The sequence below is a fragment of the Dendrobates tinctorius genome, unplaced genomic scaffold (genome assembly GCF_039654945.1).
Source record: "Dendrobates tinctorius isolate UK_male_01 unplaced genomic scaffold, ASM3965494v1 ptg000254l, whole genome shotgun sequence".
Lineage (NCBI taxonomy): Eukaryota > Metazoa > Chordata > Amphibia > Anura > Dendrobatidae > Dendrobates > Dendrobates tinctorius.
This window is the reverse complement of record NW_027361921.1, coordinates 9,019,109-9,035,808: the sequence shown is the minus strand read 5'-3', so window position 1 is coordinate 9,035,808 and position 16,700 is coordinate 9,019,109. Positions and strand designations below refer to the sequence as shown.

The 16,700-nt window shown below is 43.1% G+C and overlaps 1 protein-coding gene across 8 annotated transcripts in view; it reads left to right on the top strand.

Moving 5' to 3' along the window:
* Window positions 1-16,700, top strand: part of TNRC18 (trinucleotide repeat containing 18) — a 753,175-nt gene that overhangs the window by 484,563 nt on the left and 251,912 nt on the right. For all 8 annotated transcript variants that reach the window (XM_073558135.1, XM_073558139.1, XM_073558141.1 and 5 more), the window contains one exon: window positions 282-387. In XM_073558135.1, coding sequence (XP_073414236.1) covers window positions 282-387 — 106 coding nt within the window. The remainder of the gene's footprint in view (window positions 1-281; window positions 388-16,700) is intronic.

The window sequence follows — 16,700 nt, the reverse complement described above, 5'->3', positions numbered from 1 at the left end:
CCTTTGTGCATTCCTGCAGGGTGTGTTAGCAGTGCCAGCATTTCTGCATTTTATTTTATATACATTTAGTACGTCAGTAAGAAGTAGGGGATAGGCAAAAGGGTACAGGATACAGTGTTTGTTGTACTGTGCATTACCTTACAATTACATTGCACCATTTTTTTTTAACAAAAATGTTTGCATAAGTGTATTTAGCATTAAGAACTCTTGATAATATACCTTGATGTAACCATATCACTCTCCATATTAAAAAAAAAAATATATATTTTTTTTTTTTTCAGTTTGCAGACCCGCATCATGAAAAGCGGAGAGGTAGAAGAAGAAGGAAAAATTCTGACTTTAGACAGATTCACAGCCTCCCACTGTCACGAATAGCTTCCAAAGAAGGTAGATCAAAATGTTGTACAATGTTGCCTATATTAACTAAAACATTTCCAATTTTTAAATTTGTGGTTATCTAACCTTTAGCAAAAATAGACACAGCAGCAAATAAAATAACAAAAGGATGATGTTTCCAAAACCCTACTGATTCAGTGTGGAAGCTCTTCCCTAAGTCTTTCTGTGAGTAGATTTGCATATGACTAATATAGACGCAAGTCCATCAAATTCAACATAAGGCCTAACATGTTGATCCAGAGGAAGGTGAAAACCCCATGAGACAGATGCTAATTGCACCATATTAGGGGAAAAATTGCTTTGCGACTTTACATACAATCAGACCAGTTTCCTGGATTAAAGGGAAGCTGTCAGGTCTCCCATGCCCTCCAACCAGACAGCATTCACTTATTTATCAGTAAATTCCCTGCCTAACCATCCCTGTATAATATTTTTCTGTAAAAATTAGGTTTAAATAAAAGCATTTACTGTATATTTTCCCAGTTTCTTATGCTAATGAGGGCTTTGACTAGCTGATGGGGCATTAGTTGCCCCAGACGAGTTAGCTTTCTTTCCATTTTATCATACCACTGTGGGCGTGATAACATGATTTGCAGGAGCTGTCATTATTGCCAGCAAATCTCACTCATTCTTTTGCCATTCATTTTGGTGGTGTCACTGCACCACTGCAGCCGGGTGTACGCTTCCTGGCTTTAGAGACGCACTGTACATGACCGGAAGCCAACTTCTGAACTTCCGGTGATGTGCAGTGCACCTCATAAGCGGTGTGTACGGTTCTCCAGCTTCAAAAGTGCCGTGCGCATGATTTGCATAAGCTGACGATGACGACAGCTCCTGCAAATTATGCTATCACTTACACAGGGGTGTGATAACTTAGAAAACTAACACCCCATCAACTAGTCAAAGCCCTCATTAGCCTAGGAAAAGGGGACAATATTAATTTTTTTTTTTAAACCTCACTTTTACAGGAAAACGTTACACAGGGATGGTTAGGCAAAGAATTCACTCGTTGATAGGTGAATGCTGCTGGTTTTCAAGGCATGTGGGACATGACTGGTTCCCTTAAACATCTCATCACAGAATTTAGTGCCCATAACCTGTAATATTATATTTTTCAAGAATGGCATCTAGGCCTCCTTGATGCTGTAATGGTGGATTCAGTACAAAAGTTCATGTGGCAGAGAGTTGCATAGTCTCATTGCTCTTACAGTAAAGAATTGTCATCTGTAAATAACGATTAAGCATGCTTTCCTCTAGAGGATGCCTCCTTGTCATCATTGCAGGCCTAGGTGTAAAAGCATCATTAGAATGATCTCTGTACTGCCCCCTCATGTTAGGAATGGAGAAGTGTCTATCAGAAACCCCCATTACTAACCCAGTAATAAAAAGAAAGAAAACACACACAAACATTCTTTGTTTAAAATGTTTCCACGATGCACGTTTGGTGATTTTTTTTTTTTTACACTGTGTATTTTTAAAGAAATGCAAGTGACCTATTTTGCTTGATCGGTGCAGAAATAGTTCAGAAAATTTGCTACATCAAGAGCTCGTTGTGGGAATATAACCTTGCGAAATTATCAGAATGTTATCTTACAAGGCTACTTTCCAATGATGAGCTTTTGATGAGTTTTTGATATTGCAGATTATCTGCACATTTTCTGCACCCATTAGCCACTTAATGACCAGGGGTATTTTTCAGTTTTTGCGTTTTGTTTTTTGCTCCCCCTCTTCCCAGAGCCATAACTTTTTTTTTTTTATATTTTGGTCAATATGCCCATGTAACTTTCCCATGATGCTACACAAAGAAGCAGTGTGTTTCAGGTGTGCATTAAAATACATCCATAGGTGTGTTTTCTAATTAACTCAGATGTTGTAAAAAAAAAATCAGAAGATTTCAAATACTTGACATCATCACGTGGGCAGTCCAGAATTGTTTAACACCTTAGCGTCCAATGGCGGACACAGTCCGTCATTGGACGTCTCCCCGCTTTGATGAGGGCTCCGGCGGTGAGCCTGCATCAAAGCCGGAACATGTCAGTAGTTTTGACAGCTGACATGTGCCCGCAATAGGCGCAGGTGGAATCGCGATCCACCTGCGCTTATTAACTAGTTAAACGCTGCTGTCAAAGTCCTCAACGTGGTTCTCTCCTTTCAAACTTTTTAATGGCAGACATCCCAAATGCCTGCTGGACACTTCCAAAATATATATGGGAACAGGATCCTACTACCCATAAAAGCATGATAGAGCATGTTGTGAGTATGCAAGACTGGATCGCGACTGTAATGCCGATCGTAAAGGAACATCTCCTGTATGCCCAGGCAGCTCAGACCCGAGGGTACAATAAAAAGGCCACAATCAGGTCCTTTAAAAAAGGGGACTGAGTATTTGTTTTGGTGCCCACCACAGAAACTAAGTTCATGGCCAAGTAGCAAGGTCGATATGAAGTCTGGGAAAAAGTTGCGTAAGTGATTTACCGGGATTATCAGCCATGGAAGAGGAAACCCGAACAAATGTACCATGTAAGGGTATGTGCACACGCTGCGGATTCTGCTGCGGATCCGCAGCGGATTTGCCTTTGTGGATTCGCAGCAGTTCCGCAGGCAGTATACAGTATAATGTTATCCTATGGGTTTTCAAATCCGCAGTGCACATGCTGCGGATTTTTCCGTGCGGAAAAGCTGCGGTTTGAAATCCGCAGCATGTTAATTCTTTCTGCGGATTCCGCTGCGGTTTGACACCTATTTCATTGTCCAGGTGTCAAACCGCAGGGAAAAACCGCTGGCCAATCCGCAGGAAAACCGCAGGTCACTTTACCTGCGGATCCGCACGTAAAAATCTGCAGGTGAATCCGCAGCGTGTGCACATACCCGAAATCTATTAAAGGCATGGAAAGACTGGGAAAGAATGGTTACAGACGTGACTCCAATCCTATCTTCTTTGGACCCTCTGATATCGGCCTGAGGAGAGGCCTGTAATGAGGTAAAGATAAGCAACACTCTCTCGAAACAGCAGAGACAGTGAAAAATTATGAAAGGTAGGCGGAGGAGATCCACAGGGCGCCACGTTCTGAGTCAGGAACAGGTCAGATAAGAAAAGTCGATTTATTCAACACACAACGCATTTCGGGGATGATCTGTCCCATTAATCAGGTATTTACGGACTGATTATAATTTTGTAATGATTTCCAAAGATTGAATTCCCCGTGTGGATGAGCTGATTGAGACTGGGACAGGCCCAGTACTTCATGATGCTCATTTTGACCAGTGGTTACTGGCAGGTTCCTCTGACAGAGCCTTCAAAAGAAAAGACAACCTTAATAAAACTGAAGGGTCTCTATCACTGTCATCTTGCTTTTTGGATTACATGGGGCCCCAGACACGTTTTACTGTAGAGCTCCATCGGAAGTATGCGTCAGCGTACCTGGATGATATTATCATCTACTAATGACTGGCCTACCGACTTGTCCCAGGTGCAAACAGTAGTAGATTTGTTCAGACCTGTGGGCTTGACGACGAATCCCAAAAAATGTGCACTAGGTCTCCAATATTCTTGTTACTTGGGGTACATGACTGACTTTGGGATTATCAAACCCCAAATAAACAAAATTGAGGCCATTCAAAACTGGCCCCAGCCTCTTATTACAAAACAGATAAAAGCATTCCTCAGCATCATTGTGTATTACCGATGATGTATACCTGATTTTGCCGGGAGTTCGGCACCTTTAAAGGGAAGAAAGTTGATCATAGCTCAGTGGAACCCTCAGGTGTAGGAAGTAACATAGTTATTAAAGTTGAAGGGAGACTTTAAGTCCATCTAGTTCAACCCATATCCTATCCTAACTTGCCCTAACATGTTGATCCAGAGGAAGGCAAAAAAAACCCATGTGGCAAACAGTAAGCTTCACATTGGGGAAAAAAATTCCTTCCTGACTCCACATACGGCAATCAGACTAGCTCCCTGGATCAACGCAATATTAAGGAAACTAGTGTATATACCCTGTAATATTATACTTTTCAAGAAAGGCATCCAGTCCCTTCTTAAATTTTAGTAGGGAATCACTCATTACAACATCATATGGCAGAGAGTTCCATAGTCTCACTGCTCTTACAGTATAGAATCCGCATCTGTGAGTATGCTTAAACCTTCTTTCCTCCAGACGTAGAGGATGCCCCCTTGTCCCCGTCACAGGTCTAAGAGTAAAAAGATCATTAGAAAGGTCTTGGTATTGTCCCCGCATATATTTATACATTGAAATAAGATCACCCCTAAGCCTTCGATTCTCCAAAATAAATAACCCCAAGTGTAATAACCTGTCTTGGTATTGCAGACCCCCTAGTTCCCTAATAACCTTGGTCGCTCTTCTCTGCACCCGCTCCAGTTCAGCTATGTCTTTCTTATACACCGGAGACCAGAACTGTACACAGTATTCTAAGTGTGGTCGCACTAGTGACTTATATAGAGGTAAAATTATGTTCTCCTCATGAGCGTCTATGCCTCTTTTAATGCATCCCATTATTTTATTTGCCTTTGCAGCAGCTGCCTGACACTGGCTGCTAAATATGAGTTTGTCGTCCACCCATACACCCAGGTCTTTTTCAGTGACTGTTTTGCCCAGTGTTTTACAATTAAGCACATAATTATACATCTTGTTCGTTCTACCCAAGTGCATGACCTTACATTTATCCCCATTAAAGCTCATTTGCCATTTATCAGCCCAAGCTTCTAGTTTCCATAAATCCTCCTGTAATATAAAATTGTCCTCCTCTGTATTGATTACCCTGCAGAGTTTAGTGTCATCTGCAAATATTGAAATTCTACTCTCTATGCCCCCTAAAAGGTCCTTAATAAATATGTTAAAAAGAAGCGGGCCCAAAACTGACCCCTGTGGTACCCCACTGCTAACCGTGACCCAGTCCGAGTGTGCTCCATTAATAACCACCCTTTGTTTCCTATCCCTGAGCCAGCTCTTAACCCACCTACACATATTTTCCCCTATCCCCATTGTTCTCATGTACACCACGTCCACTGCATTCCCTTGGTCCAGTCCGGAACTTACCTCTTCATAAAAGCTTATCAGATTAGTCTGACAGGAACGGTCCCTAGTAAACCCATGTTGATATTGGGTCATAAGGTTATTCTTTTCCAGATACTCCAGTATAGTATCTCTTAGAAAACCCTCCAGGATTTTACCCACAGTTGGGGTTAAACTTACTGGCCTATAATTTCCAAGTTCAGTTTTTGTCCCCTTTTTGAATATTGGCACCACATTTGCTATACGCCAGTCCTGTGGTACAGACCCTGTTATTATGGAATCTTTAAAGATTAAAAATAATGGTCTATCTATGACTGCTTAATTCCTGCAGTACTCGGGGGTGTATCCCATCCGGGCCCGGGGATTTGTCAATTTTAGTGATTTTTAGATGCCGCCGTACTTCCTGCTGGGTTAAGCAGGTGACATTTAACGGAGAATTTTTATCCCTGATCATGTTATCCGTCATGGGATTTTCTTGTGTAAATACTGTTGAAAAAAAGTCATTTAGCATATTGGCTTTTTCCTCATCCTCATCCACCATTTCACCCAGACTATTTTTAAGGGGACCAACACTATCATTTTTTAGTTTCCTACTATTTATGTAGTTAAAGAATATTTTGGGATTATTTTTACTTTCTCTGGCAATGAGTCTCTCTGTCTCAATCTTTGCTGTCTTGATTTGCTTTTTACAGAATTTATTTAATTTTCTGTATTTATTTAATGCCTCATCACTACCTTCTTGCTTTAATTCTCTAAATGCTTTATTTGTATCTCTTATTGCCCCCTTACAGCTCTATTTAGCCATAGTGGTTTCCTCCTATTTTTAGCATGTTTATTCCCAAATGGTATATATTGTGCACAGGTCCTATTCAGGATGCTAATAAACATCTCCCATTTTCTTTGTGTATTTTTATGTCTCAGGATATCGTCCCAGTTAATTGCACCAAGATCATCTCTCATCCGTTGGAAATTTGCCTTCCTGAAGTTTAGTGTCCTTGTAACCCCTCTACTACACATCTTATTAAAGGATACATGAAAACTTATTAATTTGTGATCACTATTACCCAAGTGACCCCCAACTCTTACATTTGATATGCGGTCTGGCCTGTTGGTTAATATTAGATCTAGCAGTGCCTCCCCTCTTGTTAGGTCCTGAACCAGTTGTGAAAGGTAATTGTCTCTCATAGTTGTCAAAAACCTATTACCTTTGCTGGAACTGCAGGTTTCGGTTCCCCAATGTATTTCAGGGTAGTTGAAGTCCCCCATAATAATGACTTCTCCTTGAGTCGCAGCTTCATCTATTTGCTTTATGAGGATATTCTCTGTTGGTTCCATTATTTTTGGAGACCTATAACCAACCCCTATCAGTAATTTATTATTTTTCCCCCTCCCCTTATCTCCACCCACAGGGACTCTACGTTTTCATTAGATTCATATATATTATCACGAAGGATGGGTTTTAAGGATGATTTTACATATAAACACACACCTCCCCCTTGCTTATTTGTTCGGTCATTTCTGAACAGACTATAGCCCTGTAAATTAACCGCCCAGTCGTGGCTCTCATCCAGCCATGTCTCAGATATCCCCACCATGTCATAATTATGTTCCAACAACATTAACTCCAATTCCTCCTTTTTGTTGGCGAGGCTTCTGGCATTAGTATACATGCACTTTATGTATCTCTCTGTACCTCTATTCTTTCTTAAATTAACTGTTCTAACCCCACCCCCCATGCCACCCCCACCCCCAATGTCATTATTTGCACCCAGGTCTCTATCTGCACTGTCTTCCCCTCCTATAAAAGGAATACCCTCCCCCCCGTCCCTAGTTTAAACACTCCTCCAACCTTCTAGCCATTTTCTCCCCCAGCACAGCGGCACCCTCCCCATTGAGGTGCAGCCCGTCCCTAGCGTAGAACCTGTAGCCAACTGAGAAGTCGGCCCAGTTCTGCAGGAACCCAAGTGTTCCAGTCCATGAAGTTGGCATTGTGTGGACAGCCCGTCTTCAACAACCTCAACTTTAGGAATAGTTTTATCATTCAAACTGATGTTTCTGAAGTAGACCTAGGAGCGGTTCTGTCGCAGAAGGTGCACATAGAGTAATATCCAGTCACCTATTTGAGCTGGAAACTTACCCTGGCAGAGAAAAATTTAGCATAGTAGAGAATGAGTGCTTGGCCATTAAGTGGACCTTGGAGTCCCTTTGGACTTGATGGGGTGCCAGTTCCACTTTGTAATGGTACATTCACCCTTGGTCTGGATGAAGGATGCCAATGACAGTAATGCTAGGGTCACCAGATGGTTTTTGTCATTACAGAATTTGTTTCACGGCGGAATATCAATCTGAGAATTGGCAAGAGAATGCGGATGCCCTGTCACAGACACCCTGTTTGGAAACAGGTGTTTTACCCCTCAAGTTTAAAGAGGGCAATGGGGGGTAGGGGAGGCGTCAATGGGAGCCATATACAATAGTCATTGCATGTCCCCCAGGATGTGTCTGGAAACACATTGAACCCCACTGGAGATTGTTGTTTCATATAAAATGCATTTCATTACATATATTTAAGAAAAGAGAAAAAAATTACACATATTAGGTTTCTACACAGCTCTGAAACCATGCAGAATTAATTCCGCTTTCTATTTGGTTTATCCCCTTTCTGACATCTAACGTACTATCCCGTCCACGGTAGCCGAGCGCCTATGACCGGGGACGGGATAGTACATCATCGCGTTCAGTTGCGCCCACAGGGGGGAGTGCCGCTGATCGCGGCCGGTTGTCTGCTGATTATCACAGCTGACACCCGGCACTATGTGTCTGGGGCGGTCACGGACCGCCCCTGGCACACTGCGATCAAACAAGCCTGTGCAGCGCCTGTCAGATCGCTGATCTGACACAGCGCTGTGTGATGTGTCAGATCAGTGATCTGACTCTTCACAGTAATGTCCCCCCCCCCCGGGACAAAGTAATAAAGTAAAAAAAAAAAAAAGTGTAAAAATAATTCATAAAAAATCACTAAATAAATTAAAATGAAAAAAAAAAATTAGCTAATTCATTTTTTGGAAATAAAAAAACAAACAATAAAAGTACATATTTAGTATCGTCGCCTCCATAACAACCCGCCCTATAAAACTGTCCCACTAGTTAGCCCCTTTAGTGAACCCCTTAAAAAATAAAAAAACAATGCTTTATCGTCATACCGCCAAACAAAAAGTGCAATAACACGCGATCAAAAAGATGGATATAAATAAACATGGTACCGCTGAAAACGTCATCTTGTCCCGCAAAAAATGAGCCGCCACACAGCGTCATCAGAGAAAAAAAAGTTATAGCTTGGAGAATAAAGCGATGCAAAAATAATTATTTTTTATATAAAATTGTTTTCATTGCATAAAAGCGCCAAAACATAAAAAAAAGACATAAATGAGGTATCGCTGTAATCGTACTGACCCGAAGAATAAAACCTCTTTATCAATTTTACCACAAGCGGAACGGTGTAAACGCATCCCACAAAAGAAATTCATGAAATGCTGGTTTTTGTTCATTCTGCGTCCCAAAAATCGGAATGAAAAGCGATCAAAAAATGTCACGTGCCCGAAAATGGTACCAATAAAAACATCAACTCGTCCCGCAAAAAATAAGACCTCACATGACTTAGTGGGTCAAAATATGGAAAAATTATAGCTCTCAAAATGTGGTGATGCAAAAACTATTTTTACAATAAAAAGCGTCTATTAGCGTATGACAGTAGCCAAACATAAAAACCTGCCATAAATAGTAAATCAAACCCCCCTTTTTCACCCCCTTAGGGAAAAATAATAAAATAAAAAAAATGTATTTATTTCCATTTTCCCATTAAGGGTTAGGGGTGTGTTGGGGTTAGGGTTGGAGTTAGAATTAGGGGGGTTTCCACTGTTTAGGCACATCAGGTGCTCTCCAAATGCAACATGGCGTCTGATCTCAATTCCAGCCAATTCTGCGTTGAAAAAGTCAAACGGTGCTCCTTCCCTTCCAAGCTCTGCCATGCGCCCAAACAGTGGTTTACCCCCATATATGGGGTATCAGCCTACTCGGGACAAATTACAGAACAACTTTTGGGGTCAAATTTCTCCTCTTACCCTTTGGAAAATAAAAAATTGTGGGCAAAAATATAATTTTTGTGAAAATAAAATTATTTTTTTTATTTTTATGGCTCTTCTTCTGTGAAGCACTTGGGGGTTCAAAGTGCTCACCACACATCTAGATAAGTTCCTTGGGGGGGTCTAGTTTCCAAAATGAGGTCACTTGTGGGGGGTTTCAACAGTATAGGCACATCAGAGGCTCTCCAAATGCGACATGACACCCGCAGACCATTCCATCAAAGTCTGCATTCCAAAATGTCACTACTTCCCTTTCGAGCCCCGACGTGTGCCCATACAGTAGTTTTCTCCCACATATAGGGTATCAGCGTACTCAGGACAAATTGGACAACAACTTTTGAGGTCAAATTTCTCCTCTTACCCTTGAGAAAATAAAAAAAAGGGGCTCTCCAAACGTGACATGGCGTCCGATCTGAATTCTAGCCAATTTTGCGTTGAAAAAGTCAAACGGCGCTCCTCTTCTGAGCTCTGCCATGCGCCGAAACAGTGGTTCCCCCCGACATATCGGGTATCAGCGTACTCAGGACAAATTGCACAATAAATTTTGCAGTCCAATTTCTCCTGTTGCCCTTGGTAATATAAAAAAAATTGGACCCGAAATAATTTTTTTTTTGTGAAAAAAAGTTAAATGTTCAATTTTTTTAAACATTCAAAAAATTCCTGTGAAGCACCTGAAGGGTTAATAAACTTTTTGAATGTGGTTTTGAGCACCTTGAGGGGTGCAGTTTTTAGAATGGTGTCACTTTTGCGTATTGCTATCATATAGACCCCTCAAAAGTAACTTCAAATGTCATGTGGTCCCTAAAAATAAAATTGTGTTGTAAAAATGAGAAATCGACTTCCGAGAGGCGGATCTTGAAGATGGCCGCATTTTAATGGAGCTCCCTGACAGCAGAACTAAATCCACTGCCATCACACCGCTACACTAAGCGGGCAGCAGGGATAAGGCCCGGGCAAGGTTCCCCCGATAGCGGGGCCAGCTCTCTGGGAATTCTGGAGGTCCTTGGTGCAGGCAGCGCTGAAATCCAGATGACACGTGGCCTCTGACAGAAGCGGCTGCGACAGGCTGCACTGGAATGTGGAGCACACGCTGGAGTACCCCTCGCCACATCACCGGATCGCAAGGTAACCGGGGCAGCTACATACCTGCAAAGGAACGGGAGCGTGGACTGGCATATAGAGGCATAGACTGCAGCACAATCAGAGGAGGAGGGCGGTGAGTCCAGTTAGCCGGACGGAAGCGCAGGCTCCTGGTCCAGGAGGCAAGACAGAGCCACACAGGCAGTGCTCATTTTACATAGTAAAGCAGCTCAGCTCAGCCTGTATACTGTGAGCTATATAATCAATATTTAAATCAGCTTATAGGCTTGAGTTTGATAGCGCTGCCTCCTGCTGGACTCATTATAATCATACAGTACACGGCCCCTGCTGGATTTCAATATTATTGTTTCATATGCTGAAGCACAGATCAGAACATTGGTATGAGCTGCCCTCTGCTGGACGTGGGAATGGTGGTTCCTTGAATGTGAGGCAGATATTCAATGGCGACGCCACTTCCAAATTTACACAAGCTCATTAGGTCTCTTTTTCACTATGGAAAAATTCGTAGCCAAATCTGGAAAATCAAATAGACCCTCGACTAGGCACCAGAATACTACCTCCCCACTTAAGATAACTGCTGATGCAGAACAGGAGGATCTTCCGGTGGGGGGTCTTCCCCCACCGTATTTCCTGGTCTCAGATATACATTAAATAAATTTTGACAAATATAACTTTCTTGGTTTTTTTGACCTCCAACCTTGCCCTCTAATATATCCGCATGTAGAACATCTGCTATCCAGATTCATGTTTGGTGATTCTTGAAGTTTTCAATTTGTATGTGTTAAATTTGTTATTTGTTAACCACCGATCGACCAAACCGCTGCACGACCAGCTCTACCCTCGCCTACTGTATTATCACCCATCCCTTGAAGATTGTGAGCCCTCGCGGGCAGGGTCCTCTCTCCTCCTGTACCAGTTATGACTTGTATTGTTTAAGATTATTGTACTTGTTTTTATGTATACCGCTCCTCACATGTAAAGCGCCATGGAATAAATGGCGCTATAATAATAAATAATAATAATAATAATAAATAATAATAATAATACACAATCAATTGCTCAGGCCATTACAGATATTCTAATGCTGAAAATAGACTCTCGATTTGTGGCATTTCAATCAACTCTGGATGCTATTGTCACCCAGGTTAACACACAAGAGGCACGCATAACAGCTGCAGAACAAAGAATGTCAGATCTGGAGGACATAGTTACAGAATTCTCCAGGAAGTTAGACCGGAAGGTTAAAGATGTCACATTTCTTCTAGATAAAGTCGAGGATCTAGAGAACAGATCTCGGCTTAATAGCTTGAAACTTGTTGGTCTCCCCGAATCGATCAAAACACCAGATTTGATGGGAATAGTGTCAGAATGGCTCCCAAAGGCACTAAATTTACCACTGCGTTCAGGTGCCCTGAAGATTGAGCGAGTTCATCACCTGGGCCCTCCTAGGAATGATATTGACTCTAGACCATGTTCGGTAATCTTCAGGGTCCTGGATTTCCAAGATAAAATCAGTTTGCTATCGGCATACAGGAAGAAGCAACCATTATCCTATGATCATCACAAACTATTTCTCTTCCAGGATTATTCGGCTGCTGTGGCAGCCAAACGTAAGGCTTTTAATCCCGCATGTGCCTTTTTGGTGGGAAAAAATATTCATTTTGGGCTACAATTCCCTGGAATTTTACGCTTTTCTTTGAATGGGAAAAACTGGATCTTTACAGAGCCGGAAAAGGCTTTACAACATCTTCAAGGAGATAGTCCAGCTGCAGTGCAGTCCTCGGATGAGACCTGATGAATGCAATTGATGTTCTTCACCATTTTGTCACCTAGCAGGGTGGCGTCGCTTTTGTCGATTTTGTTGCTTTTGTCGCTTTGTCACTTTGTTGCATTTGTGTTTTATCTTGTTGAGATATTAATCTCTTTTCTTCAAACAGGTTCACGCTCAGAATTACTTTGAGCATAGTTCTTTGTGGGTTTAGATTGTAAAGGGTGGGGTGGGTGGTTTCCTGCATGTGTTCATCGCACCTCTTTGTTGATGTGGTGTCTACGCCCACTCGCTGGGATGGGTGTGGGGTTCATACGAATCTGATATTATTCAGGAAGGTTACACCACGTTCTGGTATAGGTTAAATGATAGATAATAGTAGTACTTCTCTGTCCACAATGCATTCATTATATTGGTGCTCATATAATGTGAATGGCCTAAACACTCCAGTCAAGAGAAAAAAGGTTATGTATTACTTACAACGCTCTAATTTCCATATAGTTTTCTTACAAGAAACTCTTTGGGTAAGGGATAAGCATCCATCTTTCCATCGGGGGACAGTGATGAAAATGTGTGCAAAACTGTAAAGCGCTGCGGAATATGTTAGCGCTATATAAAAATAAAGATTATTATCTTTATTTAGCAAAAAATATATATTGTGTGCTGAGGCATCGTATTCCAAAAAACAGAGGGGGGTGGCGATACTTATCATTAAATTATGAAATTAATATTAATTATGATATCTTGGACACTTGGGAGGATCCAATGGCGAGAATTTTAATAGTCAATATAAAAATAGAAGGAGTTTGCTATAACCTGGTAAATGTCTACGCACATAATGGCCCAGATTCGCAGGTTCAGACTCATTTACTCTCTAAGTTTGCAGGTTGGGACACAACCAATTTGATAATTGGGGGGGACTTTAATGAAGCACATGATATGCCTATGGATAGATCAGGATTACACAACCATGGAGCTACAATACATGAAGGTCTCATCCAGAGGCTGATGGATCATTTGGGGTTGACAGATATTTGGAGGTGGTAGCATCCCACTGGTAAGGATTTCTCGCACTACTCTCATGTTCATAATACACATGCAAGATTAGACTATTGATTATTTGGCTTATCGATGGTGTCCCTTCTTCTATCGACAGATATCTTGGATAATCATATATCTGATCACGCCCCAGTGTTTTTCAAATCTAGATTGGTAAATCCGGCATGCAAGGAAAGGAGGTGGAAGTTTCCCTCTTATCTATACTCGTCTGATGATTAATGCTTATTTGCAGATGTCATTTAAGACATACATTGAAGACAATAGGGAGCACTGTGCTGGTCCTCATTTATTTTGGGCCGCCTCTAAGGCAGATTTAAGGGGACAAGTCCTCTATGTCACACAGTGCATCACCCAGCTTTGCACATAGACTTGCCTCTGCACCTAGCATTCACATGGTATGTCCATCCACCCAGCTCTCCTGCTCTCCTGCTGTCTGTCTATGAAGGGCACACAGTGCATCACCCAGCTTTGCACATAGACTTGCCTCTGCACCTAGCATTCACATGGTATGTCCATCCACCCAGCTCTCCTGCTCTCCTGCTGTCTGTCTATGAAGGGCACACAGTGCATCACCCAGCTTTGCACATAGACTTGCCTCTGCACCTAGCATTAACATGGTATGTCCATCCACCCAGCTCTCCTGCTTTCCTGCTGTCTGTCTATGAAGGGCACACAGTGCATCACCCAGCTTTGCACATAGACTTGCCTCTGCACCTAGCATTCACATGGTATGTCCATCCACCCAGCTCTCCTGCTCTCCTGCTGTCTGTCTATGAAGGGCACACAGTGCATCACCCAGCTTTGCACATAGACTTGCCTCTGCACCTAGCATTCACATGGTATGCCTTTCAGCTAACCCCAGCTTACCCCAGTGTTATTTATGACCTTGTTTACTCTGGCTTGATCATATACATATGGTCCACTCTTAATTGTCTGGCCAAGATGAGCAGAGACCACTCCTCTCTGCTTCACACCTGACTGCACTTAGTTGTACATATATTGCAGAGCACAAGTCTGCATAGACTTCAGTCTGCATTGTGATTGCTATAAGTGTGTGCTAGAAGTGTGAAGATTAATTTAAGAATTAAAACCAGAATTGAACCAGAAGGGAACTGAAGGTAACTGGACAGTCACTATAAACAATGTTTCTGTTTGTTATCACTTTCACCCCAATAATCCTTCACTTTCTGCTAATTCCCCTAATCCCTACTCCTAGTAAGGAACTGTTCATCTCTTCTTCAATCCTCCCCATCCACCTCACCTCCGCCTCAAAACTGTTCCTTAACATACAATCCTCTGTCTCCAAACACAGACAGCCCCCTCATGCCCTCTCCTGCTCCCACCTGCTAACACTTTCTCTGCTCCTTCTCACTGCTGGTGATATCTCTCCAAATCCTGGTCCTCCTCACCACATTCCCACAGTCATTTCTACCTCCCATCCACGTTCTATCACAACCTTCCGTAACCTCTCCAACCTTATACCCATTCACCCAGCCCCCGCTTCCCCAGTCCCACTAACAGGAGCTCTGTGGAACGCTCGCTCTGTCTGCAAAAAGCTTTCCTACATCCATGATCTTTTTGTTACTACCAAACTCTCCTTCCTCGCCATCACCGAAACCTGGCTCACCCCTTCTGACACAGCCTCTCCTGCTGCACTTTCGTATGGTGGCTTCCACCTTTCTCACACCCCCCGCCCCAGCAGCAAACATGGTGGAGGAGTTGGTTTTCTCCTGTCAGATACCTGCTCCTTCACCCCAATCCCACTGCCACCCTCTGTTACCCTCCCTTCCTTTGAGGTGCACTCTGTGCGCATCTACTCCCCCTCCAACCTCCAACTGGCTGTCATCTACCGCCCCCCAGGGCCAGCCACCACCTTCTTTGACCACTTCACCACCTGGTTACTTCATTTCCTTTCCGCTGACATCCCTACCATCATCATGGGCGACTTCAACATCCCCATTGACACTTCCCTCTCAGCTGCCACTAAACTTCTGTCTCTCACTTCCTCCTTCGGCCTCACTCAATGGTCTTCTACAGCCACCCACAAAGATGGCCACACACTGGACCTCATCTTCACCCGCCTCTGCTCCCTATCTAACCTCTCTAACTCACCTCTTCCTCTCTCTGACCACAACCTGCTCACATTCTCTTCCCTCTTCACTCCATGTCTACAATCCTCACCCCACAAACTTTCACACCCTCGCAGGAATCTTAAACACCTTGACCTACACTCATTCTCTGAATCCCTCCTCCCTCTTACAGATATAAGTTCCTTACACAATGCGGATGACGCTGCCGCTCTATATAACACCACAATAGCTGTAGCTTTGGAATCCGCTGCCCCACTTACACATACCAAAACTCGCAAAATCAACAGACAGCCCTGGCACACCAGCCTGACCAAAGAGCTGAGGCGAGCTTCCAGGGCTGCTGAGCGCAGATGGAAAAGATCCCACTCCAACGAGCACTTCATCGCATTCAAACAGTCCCTCACTACTTTCAAGACCACACTCGCCACAGCTAAACAAACCTACTTCTCATCTCTCATATCCTCCCTGTCTCGCAACCCTAAACAGTTATTCAACACCTTCAATTCTCTCCTCCGCCCCCCAGCACCTCCTCCCTCCCCACTCATCTCAGCTGAAGACTTTGCCTCATTTTTCAAGCAGAAAATTGATAACATCAGGGACAGTTTTGGTCAACAACCCCCAGAGCCCTTCCTCCCGACTTCCCAGCCCTCCACTTTCAAAACCAACTTCTCCACCATTACAGAAGATCGACTCTCCACTCTACTCTCAAGATCACATCTCACCACCTGTGCACTCGACCCGATCCCATCCCACTTCATCCCAAACCTCACCACAGTCTTCATCCCAACCCTAACCCATCTCTTCAACCTATCACTAACAACTGGTGTTTTCCCCTCAAGCTTTAAACATGCCTCCATCACACCTATCCTCAAAAAGCCCTCTCTTGACTCATCCTCTGTATCTAGCTATCGCCCTATATCACTTCTCCCATACGCCTCCAAGCTACTGGAACAACACGTCTACCTTGAACTGTCCTCCCATCTCTCTTCTTGCTCCCTCTTCGACCGCTTACAATCTGGCTTCCGGTCACACCACTCCACTGAAACAGCCCTTACTAAGGTCACCAATGACCTCTTAACTGCCAAGAGCAAGCGACACTACTCTGTCCTCCTCC